Consider the following 19,749-nt stretch of genomic DNA (forward strand, 5'->3'; position numbering starts at 1 on the left):
AGGGACTTGGCCCCTTTGCCTTTTTTGGAACAACCCACTGCAGAGCTGTCACCAGAATAAATTTAAAAACCATTGCCTCAATTGACACACACAGCTATCTTAGTTCAAAACAAGGAATACAGTTTTGGTACATCTCTCACATTTACAAAACCTTTAAAAAAAGGAAATGTAGAGCTAATGTATCTTCCTGCTAAATGTCACAATTTTTCATTGAAAGACTCCATGACCCCAACGCTCTGCCTGCAAGACAACTACAGCATACAACTACTGCATTTGTGTTACTATATTGCAGTAAGAAACCTAATCTTCAGTCTCGAGGACTTCAATATACATAATTCAACAGCCACCTGGTGAGGCTTACTGCTGTATCAGACAATTTGTAATATCAAGTCTCATGTAAGGTTTTGAATTCTAACATAATTCCTAGGAAAGTAAGAGCACACTGCTTTACTGTGTATGCTCAATATGTACGAAAGTATCTTACGTATGGGCACAGCTTTTAAAGCAAAAGCTGCTATAGGATTAGTCCATATTAATGTCCTTTGTTGGACCGAGAACATTCTTTCATAGAATCTCCTCCTCATCTCCACTTTGTCATGCTTTGGCTGACACTGCAGAGAAGTGTCAGTGCGCACAAACTGGAAAATGTGCTCTAACATGCTCCCTACCTGCTATGAAGCATTCAGCCTACAGGGTCGGGCTAGAACCAGCACAGTGTAAAGATCACCCCTGCAAAGCAGGGATGCTGGATCATCAACTGTTTAACTCCACATGTGTGTCCCTGTCAGGCCACACTAAAGGCTAGAGTAGACACAGCTGTGATGTCCACGGGCTGCACTATTTGAGAGCACTTTAACAGGAGTCTCTTTCTGCTACAGCTTCTGCCAGCACGTGTTGCACCCTTAAGCTACTTTAACACATTAATCCATCCATAGACTATAAAGCCAGAAAGGACACTTCTAACCGCACCTTGTACAAGCACTAGTCATTGAATTTCATGCAGCAATTCCTCTCTTTAGGCCATAAGTTATGGTTGAGCTAGATTTTTTTATGAAGAGATTTCAGCCAGAAGAAATGATTAGATCATAGAACCTGACCCTCTGCGTATCACAGACCATTACATTTCACTGAGTTCCCTCTGTATTAAGCTCAGTAAGTTGTGTTTGGCTAAAGCATATCACCCTCACAGTTGAACATGTGTATCTCATTTCATATTTTAATTTTCTGGCTTAAGTTTCCAGCCCATCGTTCTACCATTCCTGCTAGAATAAAAAGCCTCTTCTGTACAATGTATTAGGTCCTGTACCTGTACACAGTAGATGTGTCAGCACAGTCATTTTTTCAAACTAAGATTAGGCTCTTTAAGGCAATGTTTACACTAGGTGCACGGATATACTACATCATCAGCACACTCCTGGAGTGGTCAAAGTTGTAATAGCAAAGTAATGTTTTATATTGATACAGTAAAAATTAATCCATCTCTTGTGCAAAACAAGTTACACAGGTACGCGCAGACTTTTGTTGTACAGCCTACTCTAGAGCTGTAGACTCTTTTGTACCGAGTCTACTCTGGGGACTTCTGTTAGCCACACTGCTATAAACATCAGACAACTCCCATTGATTACTGGAGCATTCAATATTGACAGAAGGTCCTGAAGGAGATAACAGCACAAATCTTTCATGATAAAAACTGTCACTCCTCAAATATTTAGGCTTTTTTATGCACTTTCTCCCAAGCTGCGTTTGGAAAGAATGACCTATATATTATTTGTAACTAATGTAAACCATATATTACAACTGCATATAGTTATATATGAGCTTTTTAAGTGTTTGCTGCCCTTTTAATAAACACACATGGCATTAAATGGGAAAACCTGCAAACGGCTCTTATTTCCTCCAATAACATAACTATTACTCGTAGGACAGTAATTTTGAAAATGACTGAGACTGTAGCTAGGATCAAAATGATTAAATTAATAAAACAGATTAAAAATATCTCTGTAGCAAGTAGCCAAAAAGGCCAGTTCCTTCAGGCAATCTCACATAGTTGCGAAATGACAAAGATATTGCAGAAATTATTTTTCCAATCTTGATTTTTTGAGTCTTTTATTAATCACTGTTACTTTCTCTACAAACAAGCTTACTGGCTTATAATTAGCTACAGCTGTGAGTTCCCATATAGCTTAAAATACTAACTTTTTTGATAAATTCTCTAATTTTCTAATTAAAATTAAGTAATTTTGTAACCCGCCTCAGTAGATAAAGAGATTCACAGAACGGTCTTTAAAGCCTTCTTCAATGTTCACTGACAAGCTACTTCGACACTGTAGTAACCTGGACAAAAGCTGAATGCCAGACTTCATCAGAACAAGTTCCTGCCAAAATCTTCAATCCATGAAAACATGTTAATGTTAAAAGACTTTTGCATGCTCTGCTACCTTTGTAACAATTGCATAGTCATCAATAACACTCCTTAGAGCTTGTTTATTTCAAGACATTATTTACATATTTCAACGAAAATAGAAGGTCACCCCTAGCTGTCTCCTATCAAGAAAATGAGGTATATGTTTCTGTCTTGCAGTCTATCAATTCAAAAATTCTGCCATTGTAACAGCTGAAGATGCAGAGCAGATCCCCATATATTTAATACAGTCAGGATTGTACTGTGGCTTGTCCCAAATTCCTTTTTCTCTGTAGTTTGTGGCTGGCAGAGCTCATTGACAACCTCCCCAAAGAGGGGTCAGGGAAAAGAGGTCAAATCCCTGGGCTCTGTCGAGTTGCTGATTTTCTGTGAGGGTGAGCGGCTGTAGAAGGTTTTTCCTGTAATGCCTCTTTTAAAAAATTACTTGCCCAAAACTGATCATGAACATGTTTCTGAACATACCAAAACCAGGATCAAGAATTCAGTCTGATAAATGGAAAGGAAGTTACATAACCAAGTTCAAAAGAAACACTGGGAGAAGACAGCAGTAAAGGCAAATAAAGTAGATATTCACCATTAGCACTTAGGTCATGTAAAACTCAATCTCTTTACTGAGCCAGACCTCAGTAACTGTCAGAGGGTGTAAGACACAAGAAACACTGCACTGGATGTGACCAAGAGCCCAGTTAACGGCATGTCTTGCCTTAACAGTAGCGAGATACACTGAGAAAAGTAAAAAGGCTACAAATCTCATATATGCTTCCTCCAAGTACTCTCCCAACCAACTTCAGCTCAGGCCAGTTCTCAGTCCTTGATGTTTGTTTATATGGCAACCTTCAACAGGTCTCTGTGTCAAGCAACTTGTCTGGTAAACTTTCTGCACCCACAGCACGCTCCAGCAAGAAGTACGCTGGTCTACTACCCATAAGGAGAACCACCACCTCCTGTTTGTTTCTTCTGAAACTAGCTTCTACTAGTTTCATCTGGTGGCCGAGTTTTAACACTGGATGAGACAGTGAATACAGACTGCTCCACCACCTCCTTGCAGCACTCAGGATTCTGAGAGTCCATCATACTCCGTGTGATACGATCTGCCCGTAGAAAAAGACTTAAGATAACTTAATAGAAGTCAAAAGCAACAAAATCCCTGGGATCATGAAGTACTAAACAAAATAACATTTAACAGGACTGCAGAGCCATGAAAGGTGGCATCCATATTGAAAAGTATTTCAGCAGAACCAGGTAAGTACAAATTAGTAGAAAATACAATAATAAATGGAAACAACAATCACAGAGAATGACCAGTAACATGCAGTGCTGATAAAGGAACTAGTAGTAGGTGTTTAAAAGAACCAAACAACAAACCACATAAAGTTTATATAACCATGTGTATACATTTAGCAGCTACAATTCCAGAAATAAAGAGATTTTGTGGATAAATCTCAAAAAAAATCCAGCTCAGCAATTCAATATTGAAGAAAAAGACAAATAAATGTGAGGACTTATGAAAGGAATACAGAACAAAAGAGGAACCCTATTCGGCCATAAAGCCATAGTGTGCCCACATATAAAATGATGCACATATTTATTACCTTTTAATCTCAGAACAAATCTAAAAACTAGAAGACACACAGAAAAGACTAAGGTGGTTAGACACATGAGAAAACACTAGTTATATTCAGGAAGAAATGAGGAGGAAGATGATGGAGAAGTAGGATCATGAGTGATATTGAGCAAGTAAACAAGAAATTACTGTTCACTGTTTCTTATAAAAAAGATGTAGAAAAGCTGACGAAATGAACAAATAATGCTTCAAAAATAGAAGTACTTTCTCATGCAACACAGTTACATGGCAGAAGTCATTGCCACAGGACATTAAAGAGCAAAAAATATATAAGGGTAAAAAAGGGACTTCACATCCACAGAGGATTTCTGTTAGTAGATACTAAATGTGATCGTCCCCACGCAACTCTCATATTACTCATTAGTTAATGCCAAGAGAACGTACTGAAGAAATACCGATACACAATTCAGTTTCTTACACTTTTTCCCCAAATATCTCTGGTCATTGCTAGAAATAGTACACTGGATCTTCACCTGACGTTAGAAGAGTAACTTCTGAGTATGTTCAGTTTTGTTCATTTTTTGCTTATCTTTGCAGATATTGACTGCTATCTCTTATGTCTGTGCACCTCTTCCAGCCCTGACTTGCAGCAAGACAGCCACAGCCCATTAGATGATCCTGGATGCCAGTCATCAGGTCACTTTGTTGATAGGAATTTCACCTGGAGTATGCTAGTGCAATTAAAAAAATATTGCTACCTTTACCATAGTAACCTCACGGGAAGAGGCTACACTTTATGTAGAAATAAGAGCAAGAATGATGCTGCTCACACCAAATAGATCTTCTCCTAGGGGAAAAAATAATTTAAAACCCCCATTCTTCCACCAAGAATTTGGGACCAGAAGAAGTTTCTATCAGGTAGGAACAGCAAGTCACATCTCTCCTAAACTTTTTTTGTGGAGAGTTTATTTCATTTAAAAATTGAGTGACAATTGCAAGAGCTCATGCAATTAGTAAGCAATCAGCAAGGCTAATTCTCGATGCTAACACCTAGTACTGCTACAACCTTTATCCAGTGATTGAGGCCAGGACAAATGCAAATACTCACTATCTCACTTCCAAATTAATTTTTGTAGTGCCTAGCAAAGTGGCTTATTTGCATTTGCTCCATCAGACTTCCCACTATTTCCCAGCACAGCCCTGTTTATACGTGACCTGTTTGACATTCTCCCACCAGTTATACATTTGGGTAAAATTCTAATTTGAAGTCACATTGCTTTCACCTTCTACCAATATTCTGCACCTTCTGGTTTCAATAATAAGCTGAGAAAAACCCAATTTCCCCAAGCACTCCTCCTCCCCAGGGCTTCAAACACACACATGCCACAGAATAGTTAACAGCTAAATATTTTCTTGCCAATATTTTAAGAGTGCAGAAGGTTCCAAATTGCTGGTAAAATAAACAATGCCAGACTGTGAAAACTCCTGCCTGCCATATACTCTGATGTTAACAAGAGTTTCTTTATTACTGTAACCTTTCAGAAGCGAACAAAAATTATTTCTCTACCCTAGTTCTGCCCTCAAGTAAAAGGCAAAGGAGGAAAGCGAACCATGAAAAAGCTGCATGGTAAGATACTGTGAGTTTTCCATCTTACTTCTGTACTTCATTCAGACTTCATGCTGCTGTGAATAAACTTCCAGAAGATCCTAAAAACATGGGCAAGGATTTCAAGAAGCCAAAAATTTCTTTACACGGTTTCCTGAATAACACAGATTAAACTTACATAGGGGCCATCTTCCCTCTTGCAAGTACATAATAAAAAAGGAAATGCAAATGGGCAAATTTAGGATGCTTTCAATGAAACATTATTTTCAAGCTCCTCAGTACATAGCTCTGTCTTCAGGGGCTTTTGCCATGGACTTCCATCAATTACAGGGTCTCTGCCATTTCCTCATGTCTAAACAATTAAGTCTTCAAACAGCAACCACAAATAGAAGGAATTGCTAGTGCTTTTTAGCATGAACAAGTCAAATGACTATACAGTTCAGGTGACACCCCCTAGAAGCACTGGTCATTCACAGGCCTGCCATCCTTCTGTTACCTACCAAATATATTTGGAGTTATGGAATCCGTGCCCAAGCCATCTGAAAATCAATTCCAATCACTGTGGCTCATTTCACACACACCAAGATTGTATTGACCCATCTTCCATCCATGACTTCCACACCACTAGCTGAATCTCACTTTTCATGTGCAGTCATTCTTGTGGCCCCAAGACTATCTGACTAACTTGAAAATCAACATGATGTACGCTTTGCTAGCAACAAAGAGAGATCTCTAAGATCAGACACAGTGGTATGTTGGTCAAATCTTTTAACCTTTTGCATTCTTTCCTGCCCTTTGAATATGGAAATAACAATATTCAAGTCCTTACAGAAGCATAATATCCAGTTAACATCAACAGAGATACAAGAAGTGCTGTGTATGACCAGAAACAGAAGAGGAAGACACAATAACTGAGGACAGAAAAGGGACTAGGAAGAAGCTACTGAGATTCCCAAACCAGAATAGAAAAAAAAATAAACAACACACACATCAGTTTGCCTAGACAGGTACAAATGTATCATATGCCACTGCTTATGCTAAAGTAGCAAAAGAAATCAAAGAAGCACGCAAGCATGAAAGCAAACATTGGAATTATTGAATGTATTGCATTTGCACTTGCTGATGATTATCATTTATTCTACTGTGGGAGCTGTTACCAAAAGCAGTCAAAAATAAGGGCTTCATAGAGCTGCCAGTTTTATCAATGGATAAAATGGGCCAGAGAAGTCAAGAAAACAAAGTAACAAAATAAAGTTCGAACCGGAAAATACAAACATTTGCAACCCACTTACCTAGCCAGGCTACAAGGCACTGTGGTCTGTGCATTGTAAACATAAAGACATTATGTCTGCAGCAGAATTTAAGACTGGCCTTCGAAGGAGCTCAACAATTAAAGTGGCATAGAGCTGCCCACAGGAGAAGCTGATCCAGACTGCCAGTGCTGGCAGATGGACAACCCACTCCCCAGTACATACTACAGGCTATTGAAACAAAAAAAAAAAACCCCACCCCTAGTGGAGACAGTCAGGAGATGTAATGCCACAGTGTGCAACAAGCCAGGGAGATTATCATTGCACCAGTTTTTGGAAGACACGAGTGACATCTAGGTCAGAGAGAGAAAGAGATGAGGCACAAGCATACTAGTGGAGGAAAGTGCTGATGATGGCAAATACACAACTAGGATTTAGGATGGGAAAGAAAGTGTTCAGAAAAAGAAATAAAATAATTGGAGAAGAAAAGACAAATCTCGAGTTGAGAGAAGCAGTCATGAAGATGCTTCAACTTGCAAGGGTGGGTTTGAAGCAAGCAGACAAGAGGACAGATCCTGAGCTCCCACTGTGGGCCTTTGCAACATGAAACTCCCATTGTAGCAGTGAAGCAGCATGCCGCGGATGGAGAGCCGGCACAACTGGCACTAATGGTTGTAAGAGGATTAGTTAAACATGAAGGAACACAAGAGGAGGGAGAGAGGTGGTGGTGCCAGCCTGACACATACAAAGGGGTCCTGCAAGGAAACAAAAAGAATTTACAAAAAAGGTAGAGAGATAAACTAATATCTCTACAAGATAGGAAGTAGGAAGGGATAACTATGTGACATACTGACAGAGGGGGGAAAGGTGGAAACAGGTGCATACCCTGAGAAAGGCATCAGATACAAGCTCCAGTGAGTTCAGGCATTAGGGCAACAGAAAAATGACCAAGGACAAGGAGGGGGAAAAAACCATTCAGAATGGGTGCGATGAATTAAGACCTTAAGTAATTGCTTATGTAAATGCCAAAATTGGGCATACATGAAAACAGTAATAGTCAGCACACCACAGAGCACAGCAACCAATGGGGAAGTAAACTTTCACCACACCTGACAAAACAAAAGTGACAAGCAAGGAAGGCAACCCAGAGAACAGGACGATGCTCTTCTAACTGGTTAGCATGACAGAGAGAGTAAGATTAATTACCACAGTTGTACAGATACAAGCTTGATGAAGATCCTATTAGCCTGAATGCAATTGCTGTCAAAGAGAAAACAGAAAAGAGTTTCTCTCACATACTGTGCCTCTCCCTCTTGGAAGCACTCACTGTAGTCTGTAAAGCTGCACTCACATTTTGCTCTCAGAAACAAAGTAATAAAAGTTACTAATCCTTCTCCAAAATAAGGCTTAATGAAGAGTTCCGAAACGAAGAGTACCAAACAGACCTCACATGCGCCATTTGTGCCCCCTGAAGAAAAGTCCAGAATTTGTACAAAATAAAGCACTTCAACCACTCCTTAGTTTAGCCAGAATTAGCATTTGGAAGCATTCAGTGGAAGGTAGATGCGTACAGAAAACCAACCGACCTCTCCTTGTCAGCAGCAGTTACCAAACACCATCTGATAACTGCCACCAGGGCCTCCTGATACAGGAGGAAGGGAACAGCCAGAGACACTGCAGTAGGTGGCAGTAGTAATTTGTGAGCTGGGAGAGCCAACAACCACTGCATACTGTTTTAATCAAAGCCACAGCACACGGGTGCTGTTGAGTCTGCCAGAGACACAAAAACAAGTTGTGCAAGGGGAAGGGAAGGCACTGCCTCAAACCCTTGCAGCACCCCTGCACCATATCGGAACCCTAACTGATACTTATGGTATTGTCCTTCAAGACAGGCGGGCAGCACAAACGTAAGGAAAAGTTAGTTATTCCTTCCTGAAGAGGAAGCATAAGATATTAGTGATATTCTACTGGCAGCAAAAAGCACAAGCAACAGTAAGATCAAAACATATCGGGAAAACCACAGAACCTCTCAATGGTTCATTTGATTATTCTTATTTAGAAGAGGTAGTGGTCTTTAAATGTCCAAGAGTCACATAACAACGTGTTACTTAACCCTGCACTGACCACAGGCAAATCACAAACTGCATCCCAAGTGATACACAAAGCACTGGCAGGAGCCAGGCAACAGTGACAACATAGTGTTACCCATTCTGCTGAGCCTGGAGACTGGCAGGTTCTGTAAGGATCATTTTCCTGTTTCAATCATCTCTACGCTATCAAAATAAAAATTATGCAGTTGTGGTGAGCAGTAACTGCATTGCTCAACGTTCGAATTTTGGCAACTACACTCTGTTCTGGAGAGTCTGAGGAACACAGGGCAGCACTTAACACCTACGAGCACTGCATGGTAAAATCGATTTTGGCATGTGAGTCCCACTGGTGCAGAAAGTGAGGAATAATGAGAAAGGTATTTCTAGAAAAGGTGCTACAAAGCAGCTTCCAGCGTACTTCTTGCAGGCACCAGAGGGAGGCACAAACCAGACCAAGGACACTACCTTACAGTAACCAGATCCAACACATCTGGGAAATTTAAATTGATTTTTTTATGCCAGACTCTACAGAAAAACAGGGCAGGCCAGTTGAAAAGAACCCAAGCATATATCATAACTTGATTTCAACACCAGGTATCTTTGGCATGCCCCAAACGTGCCTATATTTCAGACACCCACGTGCGTTCATTCCACAGACACTGGTTCTAGAACAACTACATTAAAAACAACACGAGAAAGAGATCCCTATTTCAAAACTCCATGACCTGGTAAAGCTAAATTTGCATCACACTGCATACTGTTTGTTCCAGATCTCACCACAGTCAAGATATTTTCCAGGTAACATTCTATACACATGCGTTTTCTGCATATTTAAGATTTCCAGAATCAAATTTACTAAATTTACTCTGGAACAATACCTGATACTATTATTCATTTAGGAAGTGACAAAATACTGAAAACTTGCTGTGAACTTTTGAGCTCTTTGAGAAAGGATCAAGGGTTGACAAACTATTTCTTTTGTGATATTCTTACAACACTAAGTTCAGTTAAAACATATACAATGCCTGATATCCTATTATCCAATGGTATCCAATGCCTATCCTATTAAAAAAAGCACAAAACCCACACACACCAATTTTGTATCTCACTATGTTTTTGTTTTTTTAAACAAAAGCAAGTTGTTTGTTTTTTTTACAAAAGGTAACACCAGAAACTGGTAAGATTTCATGTCTCATGTTTTCTAAACAGTCATTAAAAACTGGTAACATTTCTGTCCTTAAAATGTCCTAGGAAAGTTACGCATTTCAAAATATACCTAGACCATCTGAAACTAGGTATTTTCCTCTCTAGTTTTATAGGTTTTCAAAAACCTCTCTCAACCATACTAAACACTATCCTCCATCTCATATCCCAATCTGTTTCCTCAAACAAAATCGCTACCTTCTCTACATTTCACTTGAGTACGCTTCCTCCATTCAACTTCCCACTCCACTGCACTGCCAGAATGCTGCACACTATTTCCTTCTGCCCCAGCTCACATCCTGCTCTCCCATGGTAATGCAGCTTCTGTTCTGTGCATCCCAAACTGAGTCCACCACTTCCCACCAGATTTGAGAGACAGGCCTGAAAAGGACCCCCTGCGTATTCGAGTACAGTAGCTCCCACTGCAAGTGAATCAACTGCAGTAGTTCACACAAAGATCAAGCTCCATTTTAAAAAATTCTACCAATTTTACACACCCTATCCTCTCATCTAAAGCAATTCTAGAATCTTACTTGTCTCACTGTGACCATGATTTCTGAGTCTTTAGTTAGAAACATCAGACTTTTTTTTCTTCACAATACAAATAACAAACTCAAATTATATCAAGTTTAGGAGGTTTTGTAGTTACTGTAAGGTAAAATGGCATTTTTAATCATCTGAAGTCTTCTCGCTGTGAAAATAGTATCAAGACAGAAAATGGCATTCAAGTTCACAGAACTTAATTCTGCTCTCAGTTACAGTGATGTGAACCACGTTATTGATTCTGATGGCATTACTTCAGATGTACACCAACGTAACTGAGAGCAAATTATGGGTCACTGTATATAAACAGCTCTAGCTAAAAGTGTAACAAAGACTGTATTGTGCTATGCACAGCAGAGCCAATAAATGAATTCAAAAGACACCTAGATGTGTTCCTGGAAAAAAAGGGGGCAAGGGTCTAAGTGGTCTGGTGGGAAAACAGGAAAGTGAGATTAAGATAAATTAAAACACATTTGGCACACCGGGCTTGACAGACCCTCCTTATCTTAAGCCCTATTCTTATCTCTTTTGCAGCTTTCAGAACATGTATGGTTATGAAACGTTGTTTTGCACTGAAAAAACCCTACTTACTCATTTCAGAAGCAGAACGCCACCACACCGCACAAGACTAACTGCTAAAATGAGCCTACAACGATTTACAGGTATCTGAATGAAGCCTGATTGATCTTCGTAAGAAAACATGTGATTTGCACCCAGAAGTACTAGTATGGGGTTCTTGGAGCAAAGCAGGTAAGGGCTGTACATTTTTTTTGGTGGCAGTTTGTTGTTTGTTTGGGTTTTGTTCAAGGTGTGTTGGTTTGGTTTTTTTTTTTTTGGGTGGGGGTGGGTGGTGTTTGTGTGGGGTTTTTTGTAACCTCATATCTATTGTCTGTTTATCAGCTGAAATCCCATTCCATGGAACTCCAGCATCTACAAGTCCTTCTGATCAATTCTGCAGCTTCATCTAAGATGCATCTAAGATACACTGAAAACTTGTATCAACTGCTTTTATATACACACAGTTACTAAAACAGAACACTCAGATCAGTAAGGTTAATATTCAGGTTACTAAAGAACTCTGTTAGGAAAACAAATAGCAGCAATTTCTAGTACTGAGTGAATTCCCCTTACAAACTGATTAGGCAGCTGCCAGTTTGCATAGTATAAATCTACTCACTGCAAGCCACAAGGTGGAGATCTCTGGCAAAGTAGGATCGAAAGGAAGTCTTTTACCCAGCCTAATGTTACTATTAACACTTTGAGCCATTGCATCAAGCCAATTTTTCTGTTTGTTTTTAAAGTTTGATAGAAATGTCACTAGTGGAAAAATTAAGTAAAGAGCACTGGTTAGCCACAGAACTGGACACACCTGGCTGCAAACCCACCAAAAGAAACTGACTTCATTAGTACTAGGGACAGCAGAGTAAAATTTATATCTGAAATATGCCTGCACCAGTAGAATTTGCTGAGGCCACAAGCTCTCTGTGTGTTTTTACAGCTGTGTCAAGTTTTGGTTTCTGACTCTTGCCGACATTCAGGGAGTGCTGAAGGAGCTCAGGCTAACAGGTCCCAAAACTTTGTAGCTGAGATTTAGATCTCAGCAGTTTTAACAACCAGGTTTTGAAATAATACAAACTCCATTTGGAGCTGGGAGCTGATGTAAATTAGTAGTTAAAATGCCTCACATTCTCTCAGCTTCAATGAACTTGCATATTCAAAGGCAGATGGCATATTTTAATAAACCATCAATATCAGTTCAGGAATATAGTATCCATATTCTGCATTAAGTGTTGGAATTGTTGCTAGATATGGAAACGAGTAGAAGAACCACAGCTCTGTCTGTCAACAAGTTAAACTAATTGCATCCAACTAGCAATTTCATACACGTGCTCTGTCACTTATACCATAATACAGGAATGTACCGATTGGAATTAAATATTGACCTTTGATACCCTGCATGAGAGAAAAAGCAGGGGGAAAAAATTCCTAGCCTCCTAGGAGCTATGCAGATGATAACTTTAGTGCCCTAAAAGTATTCAGGAAAGTTTCTGTTCACTTAACTTGCTTCTGAGAAAGGCTCAGCTTCTGAAATTTGAAAGCATTGGACGGAAATAGCTGTTACACATACTCCTCGATCAGCTCATAAGCCCTTTGTCATTACCTCAGCCTCCTTTTTAAAGAACTATTAGGGATAAACACATCAAGACAGTAAGTAGAACCTAGCACGGTAACTGCCCTTTACTTATCACTTAAAACTCTTAAGACTCCTTGTAATTGCTAAAGGTGAGATGTGAGAAAAAGAGTTCCATCACATCTATGTGAAGTAAGTGAAGAGCATGGAATAAACAGAAACTGCCCATGCAGGGGCATGCGTGAAGTGGTACATTAAGCTAGCATCACTAGCACCAAGGAAGGAAAATAAAGCAATGATAAGGAACAAGGGAATAGCTAATCTCTTCAGACACCAATGCAGAAATTGTTTTCATCTAACATACAATAAATACTAGCAGAAGACGCTAAATAAAGTTCATACACCTTGAAAAAATAATGACTGAAAGATCAGGAATAATTAAAAGATGAAAGAAAAAAAAAATCACTAAAACATTATGAAAACCTTATGCTTTCACAAACACTATGGGGAAGAGAGCAGTCCTAATCTCCAAGTTTACAATCTAGGAGAGCTCACTATGCTTGCTTACACACCCTTAGTGCCTAGTCTAGTTAGCAGTTACCTCAAAAGTTCACGTTCTCTCAGAAGGAGTCTCATTAAAATCAGTGGGCCTCTGTGCAGCTAAACTATGTTAAATATACACACAGATGTAACTGTTTTCGAGATCAAGCTTTTAAATGTGTACATACTTCATTTAAGCATCAGCTATTGCCACATAAAAGCTACGTTAACACTAGGTTACAGTCAAAAGTATATTATAGGAATCATATTATTGCAAGTTAAACATACTCATTATTACGTTGCATGATCATTATTACAAACAAAGATTATGAAATTTAAATTCAAACTGAAAAGATGCCTAACCTGCTAAGGCAGAGAATGAATGGCATTCAAACAACTTAAGACCTCCTTACAGTTGCATCATACAGCAACCATACCATTATAATAATATGCATGTATTAACACCTGAGACTCCAGACTGGACAAAAACATAAGGACACTGGTGAGGTTTTTTTTACACTCTGGGGAATTTTGGGGAGCCCGGGAATAATTTAGTTTGCAGAAATGGAAACCCCATGTTTCCCTTTACAAAGAACCGACTATAAACACTGGGGTTTTTTATCCTCTTAAAGTTCACTGAAAAAAAGATCTCAATACAGGTCTAACTTACACCATGCTATACTTTTGAGTTCTGCATAATTGTAAGGGTAGCAAACAGCTAGCTTTGCTTCCCTTTGCTGTTTGCTGCTGCTTCCAATCCTGCAAGGACAGCTACAAGATGGCATTTGAGGTTAGTTCATTTAAGGCAAAATTAGGGTCAAAAGGAACAGAGAAATAATTTTGTTCCAAAGCAGCACTCTCTCTGTGCAGAGACTGAATCAAGAGATATCTGAAGAGATTCTGGGGGGCTTTGGGAGGTAATGGTGTTTATTTGGGGTTTTTTTTGTGGTTTTTTTTGTTTGTTTTGTTTTTGTTAGCGTTTTTTTTTTGTGTGTATGTTTTTTTGTGGGGTTTTGTTTGGGGTTTTTGTTCTTGTTGGGTTTTTTTTTTTTTGCTTTTCAAGAAGAGCAGCCTTAAATTTACACCCAGAATAAAGGTCTGAGCTGTCTCCTGTGCCTGCAGAAAGTAGAATCAACCACTGATGTAAGGCACTGGATAAGGACAAAAATGCAGAAGCTACTTCATTCAATCTTTTTCTCTGATACTATCATCTAATTTGTCTAGGCTCACTCACACTGACTGCCTTATGGCATCTGACCAGGAAAAAGGAGATTCCCATACTGGAATTTATATAAGCACATTAACGTAGCAAGAAATTATAAGATGCCCAAATTTACTTTTAACCCAAAATTATGAAAAATTTCTTCACTGAAAGGGTTATCAAGCACTGGAACAGGCTGTCCAGGGAAGTGGTTGAGTCACCATCCCTGGAAGTATTTAAAAGGCATCTAGATGTGGTGCTTAGGGACATGGTTTAGCTGTGGACTTGGCAGTGTTAGGTTTATGGCTGGACTTTATGATCTTAAAGGTCTTCTCCAACCTAAATGATTCTAAGATTAAGATTTATTATTCTGTGATTCTAAAATTAAGAGGATGACTTGTCTTTAAAAGCAAGCTGTAACACAGTAAAGCTATGAAATTCCCAGCAGCTAGGGAAAAAACCCACCATTGCTGATGGAATAACTGAAGTTACACCAGAATCAACACTGTCTAAAGCCACATACAAAACAAAATATCAGAGAGAAGCCTCTTGAATTACTAATGTGATCACATACTAAATGCTAACCCACTAATTCCCCTTGTTTGTTCACCAGTAAGAATACCCTAGCAGCCTCTCCAAATACTGCTGACAACTAAGACTTGACAATATACCACTATTGCTATACAAAAAATGTCACTTCTCTAACAGTCTAATTTATTTTAATCACAGGCGAACCTCTGTTTAATCACTGAACAATTCTCTTCTTTTTTTTTTACAACACAGGCAAACTTCCCCAGCCCTATTCCCCCAATAGAAGTTCCTTGAACACAGGCATCCTCAAGTGTATCAAGTCTCCTGTCACCACTGTGATACTGGGGTTATGAAAACTATCTCCTACTTCCACTGCTTCTGCACTGCCTTCTCTGAAGACTATCACCAACAGAAGGCTGGAGAAACGCACTTACAGACTTAAAAGCCAGAAATTACCACCTGCTTATTCCTACCCACAAATTCCCATTCTGTTACAGCAGCATCCACTTCTGCAATCACATGGCAAACCACATGGCAAATTAATTACTTTCAGACAAATCAGTATCTTCATCCAGGCTATGGTGCAATTTCAGAAATGAGGTGAGTGGCTCAATACAACAGACAGTACAACTGCAGGAACGAATGGTCAGGAGTAAGGGTTATATGTACCAGCTTAAGCTAATAAAGAAATAAACAAGCAGCTACAGGTTGATTCTTAGTCATTCTAAGATATGCAAAGTTATAAAATCACTGAAAGATACAAATCATCATTATCAACACCAAAGATGACTTACCCCCATCACCTTACCACGCTGTTCAACATCCTCCCACATACAGTGAACTATATAGCGACACATGTATTTGCCTGTGCGACCCTCCTGCTTCAATCGTACCAGACACATCCTGCAAAAAAATAAACATCAAATTCATAGCTTCTAGTTTTTCTTCAAATGTAAAGAGTAAATTAAATATATTTCAGCTCATTTAAGATTCTCCTCACAGTATGTATTCTTGTGATCAGAAAAAAAACCCACAAAGACTTTAACTTATTTTTTAAATAAACTATCACAAACTTTTCTATTCTGTACTCAAAAGCAGTATCTATGATATTTTGGCCAGTCCAGCTATAGAAGAGTGACAGCTATTCTGGCTGACAGTACTGTAATCTAGTTAAACAGTACTGCAACCTAGATTCCTGAGCCTTAAGAACATATCACCCTTTGGAGCAGGAACAAATCTCTTGTCTAATCCTAGGCTACAAGCTAGCTGTAACTCAGCATGGTATACTGAAGTGCTGTAAAAGTCCGAGGTAGCCAAGCTGTGAAAGCTTAGGCAAGTTACAGACTTCACCCAAATTCGCATTAGCAATGTCTTAAATTATTTCAGCTATGTGGGTCTTTGGATACACGTCCAACCACTCAGAAAATCCCCTACACACAGTACTTGCTAGAAGAACTCACAAGTTTGTAAGTTCACTGTGGGATCTTAATGAGATACCAGGTTGAGGGTTTTTTTAAAGCACTGAAGCCACTTGAACGTCATTGCTGCTGTTCTGTCTAAAAAATAAATCATCAGAACAAAAATTTTATTTTGCCTCTTTTACAAGATCTGTAAACAGCATGAACTGAAATACAGGCAATTCCTCACTAAGCTGAGTCCCATCACCAGTCCCACCTTCTCTACCTCACTAATCAGCTCTGCTGCTGTGTTACGAGTCAGAAGCGCCTGTCCATGACTGACTGAGTTACTGTAGACGAGGTGATGCTCAAACACTGGAGCTCAAAGACGTTACTGCTTTTCATAGAGACGTGCTACAGATGGGAAACTGCTCACAGGAAATTATTCTTCCAGCTTATGTAAAAACAACAGAGCAGAGCTGACTGAGGCCACTTTGAAGCAGCTGCATACGAACAACAGTGAATGTGCCACAAGAGTTAAAAATTAGAATTTATTTTTTTTTTTGTCCATTCGTTTCTTCAGTGGACATAAGATTTGTGCCTCCCTATAAGCATTCAAAGTATTTGGTGATGTGTAAATGCCAGCTCAACAGGGACAATCATAAACACTTGAAGCCTGACTGTGAGCTGACCTCAGGAGATGCCAATCTTTATGATGGATTCTATCTTCTCTACCGATTAGTAAAGGAAAGGTATTTTTCAGAAGCAAAACTAATTGGTAGCAATGAGTCACAGAGACAAAACAAACTGAAGGTAACAAACTGCATTACTTCTATATTCTTTTTTCTGATTAGAACCATAGATTTGAGTCCCATACAAGGGCCATCCAACTGAGACACCAAAACTGAAAGAAGAAATGCCCATGGACCAGAATCTGATTTCTAGATGGAGAGTTTCTGAAAATGACACCAGCCATACAAGACAGCTCAGGCTCCAACACAAGCCAGGTGGAACGAGGTCAGAAGACTCGAGAGATGGACTGAGGCATGACAAGTAGACCAATGATCAAAGGGTGGAGTGACAGAGAATCTGGGCAGAGGCAGGTAGAGAAGGAGAGGGGCAACAGTCAGCAAAGGGAACAGAGGGAAGATGGTGGCAATTTCTGTCTCAGGAAGCAGAGCTGTGTAAGGATTCCCGAACTTTATGCTGTGGCAGTGACAACTCGTTATCTGTCCAACAACACCACTGACCCAGCAAACAACACAATTAAGGCAGTATCAAGAAATGAATGCTTATTTTGGTCACAGAAAGATGACAAAGCTTTCTGCTACAACAGTGGTTCAGAACCCAGAGAACAGCTGTCCAGTTCCCAATCCTTCCACAAAACAAATGCACAAGGAGCATAAAACTTTTGTGTCTTACTTTCACCAATTTTAAAAACCTTTGTTCCTTGTGCATTTACATAATTCAGCTGCGTAAAAAAGTTAATTAGTAAGAGTTACTGTATCCCTATTTTGGGCTAAGAAAACCATTTTTATGCTTCTCTTGCTGAATATGCAAGCTCGGGGCGGGGGGGGGGGGCGGAACCTCAAGAGTGGCTTGGCAAGAAAACCTACTCCTGAGCATAAATACTGGTTCCTATCCAGTTTGCCTTCAGCGGTGGTGAAGCAGGAGGAGAGCGCAGCACACAGACCAACAACTAACAATTGGTCACTGATGAGCAGGACTACAGTGGTGCTCAGAGTAAAAACTGCTACTCACGAAGCCTAAAAGGTGGCTCTGTGTTTGGATGCATAGTGCTGTCACAGAGCTGTTCTGCAGCACCACGAGTGAGATCATGGAATTTTGCAGTTTATTTGAAAATTTGGTAGTTTGTTACTACACCTGCCGTCTGAGGTTTAAAAGACACAGGCTCTTTAAAGACTATAAGCCTTCTCATTAGATCAACACAGTGTGAAACATTTTATCGTTTCACTACAGAATCTGTCCTGTAGTTTAGTCAAATACTGACTCATCCTCATCAAACCATGAAAGCAAAATTATTCCACACTATCTTTAGAAAGCTGTCTACCTGACATTGGTTGGGTTGGATAATTTATGCTGTATTTAAGGTAAGAAAATTATATGAAAAGATGCCTGAAAAGGAACAGGAGCATCAACTCAACCCATTTTAGATGAGGGGTAGCAGTTTTCTACAACAGCCTTAGCTACAAATGCTTCTGTCATTATTCCCATAGTGCCAAAAGACTGGCTTAAACACCAGAAGCAGTAGTCGACACTGCCCTGTCAACCGTTGTGAGGCAGCTCAGTGCCAAGCAATCAAGGTATGATGATGCATTATACTTCTAAAGCACGACAAATGCAAAGCCCACACAGAGCTTCCCACTATCGCCTCCACCTGGCCACTCATTCCTGCTTCCCCAGTTGCTCCAGACCAGCTACTGGGGCTACATTAAACTTGTCCAGAGAAATTACTCTGGCCTAACAACACTATATCAACAGTAATTTTGGAAGGGTATTCTGTTTAACCCATTCATGAATGGCCAGCAACTTGGGAGACAGGAGAAGGAAGCTCTGAAATCGAGTTTGTGATCAGCTGTATGTTGTGACATATGCTATGAAAAATGGTTATAAGCAAAATTCTGAACTCTTCGTAATTAGGTCTGCATGTTATCCTGTGCCCCAGCCTAGCAAGCTCACCAAGTACTGTATGCATTTACAGCCACATACAGGTCTTTGCTGGGGCACAAACTAACAGCAAGCCTGGCTGTGCAGTCTTCCTCTTCCCTGGTGCCTCTCTCTGCCTAGGCCACGTAGCCCATTCCCTCATGTAAAGGCAGGATCAACTCGATGCCTGAGACATTCCATATAAACTTTCTCTTAAAACCTCTCTCAAGCAAGACTCCTCTGATGTAATTTAAACCCCTTTCTCCCTGTCCTCTCTGTCACAAAACACAGAAAGTTTATTCCCCTTCTTCTGAAGCAGCACATTTCAAAATGGTATGGTATCCTCAGTCTTCTCTATGCAAACCTGAGAAATCTTTTCCTCCAGGAACTGTTTCCTACATACTTGGTGGTTCTTGTTCTCCTCTGGACTCTCTCAGACTGATCAACACTTTCTCAAGTGCAGACTTCCTTATGAAAAACAACACTCAGATGAATTCTCACAACAGAGCTTTGAGCCTTTCAGAACAGGAATTGTAGCACCTCTCTATTTCAATCTTAAATACTTTAGAGATGTCACCATACTTGGTGTGGTGAAAATATGAAG

At 39.7% G+C, this 19,749-nt stretch overlaps 1 protein-coding gene across 2 annotated transcripts in view; it reads right to left on the bottom strand.

Annotated features, from left to right (window-relative positions):
* Positions 1-19,749, bottom strand: part of LOC119154643 (ubiquinol-cytochrome-c reductase complex assembly factor 1) — a 46,944-nt gene that overhangs the window by 8,082 nt on the left and 19,113 nt on the right. For both annotated transcript variants that reach the window (XM_037402474.1, XM_037402473.1), the window contains one exon: positions 15,876-15,984. In XM_037402474.1, coding sequence (XP_037258371.1) covers positions 15,876-15,984 — 109 coding nt within the window. The remainder of the gene's footprint in view (positions 1-15,875; positions 15,985-19,749) is intronic.

Source organism: Falco rusticolus, chromosome 10 (assembly GCF_015220075.1).
Source record: "Falco rusticolus isolate bFalRus1 chromosome 10, bFalRus1.pri, whole genome shotgun sequence".
Taxonomy (NCBI): Eukaryota; Metazoa; Chordata; class Aves; order Falconiformes; family Falconidae; genus Falco; species Falco rusticolus.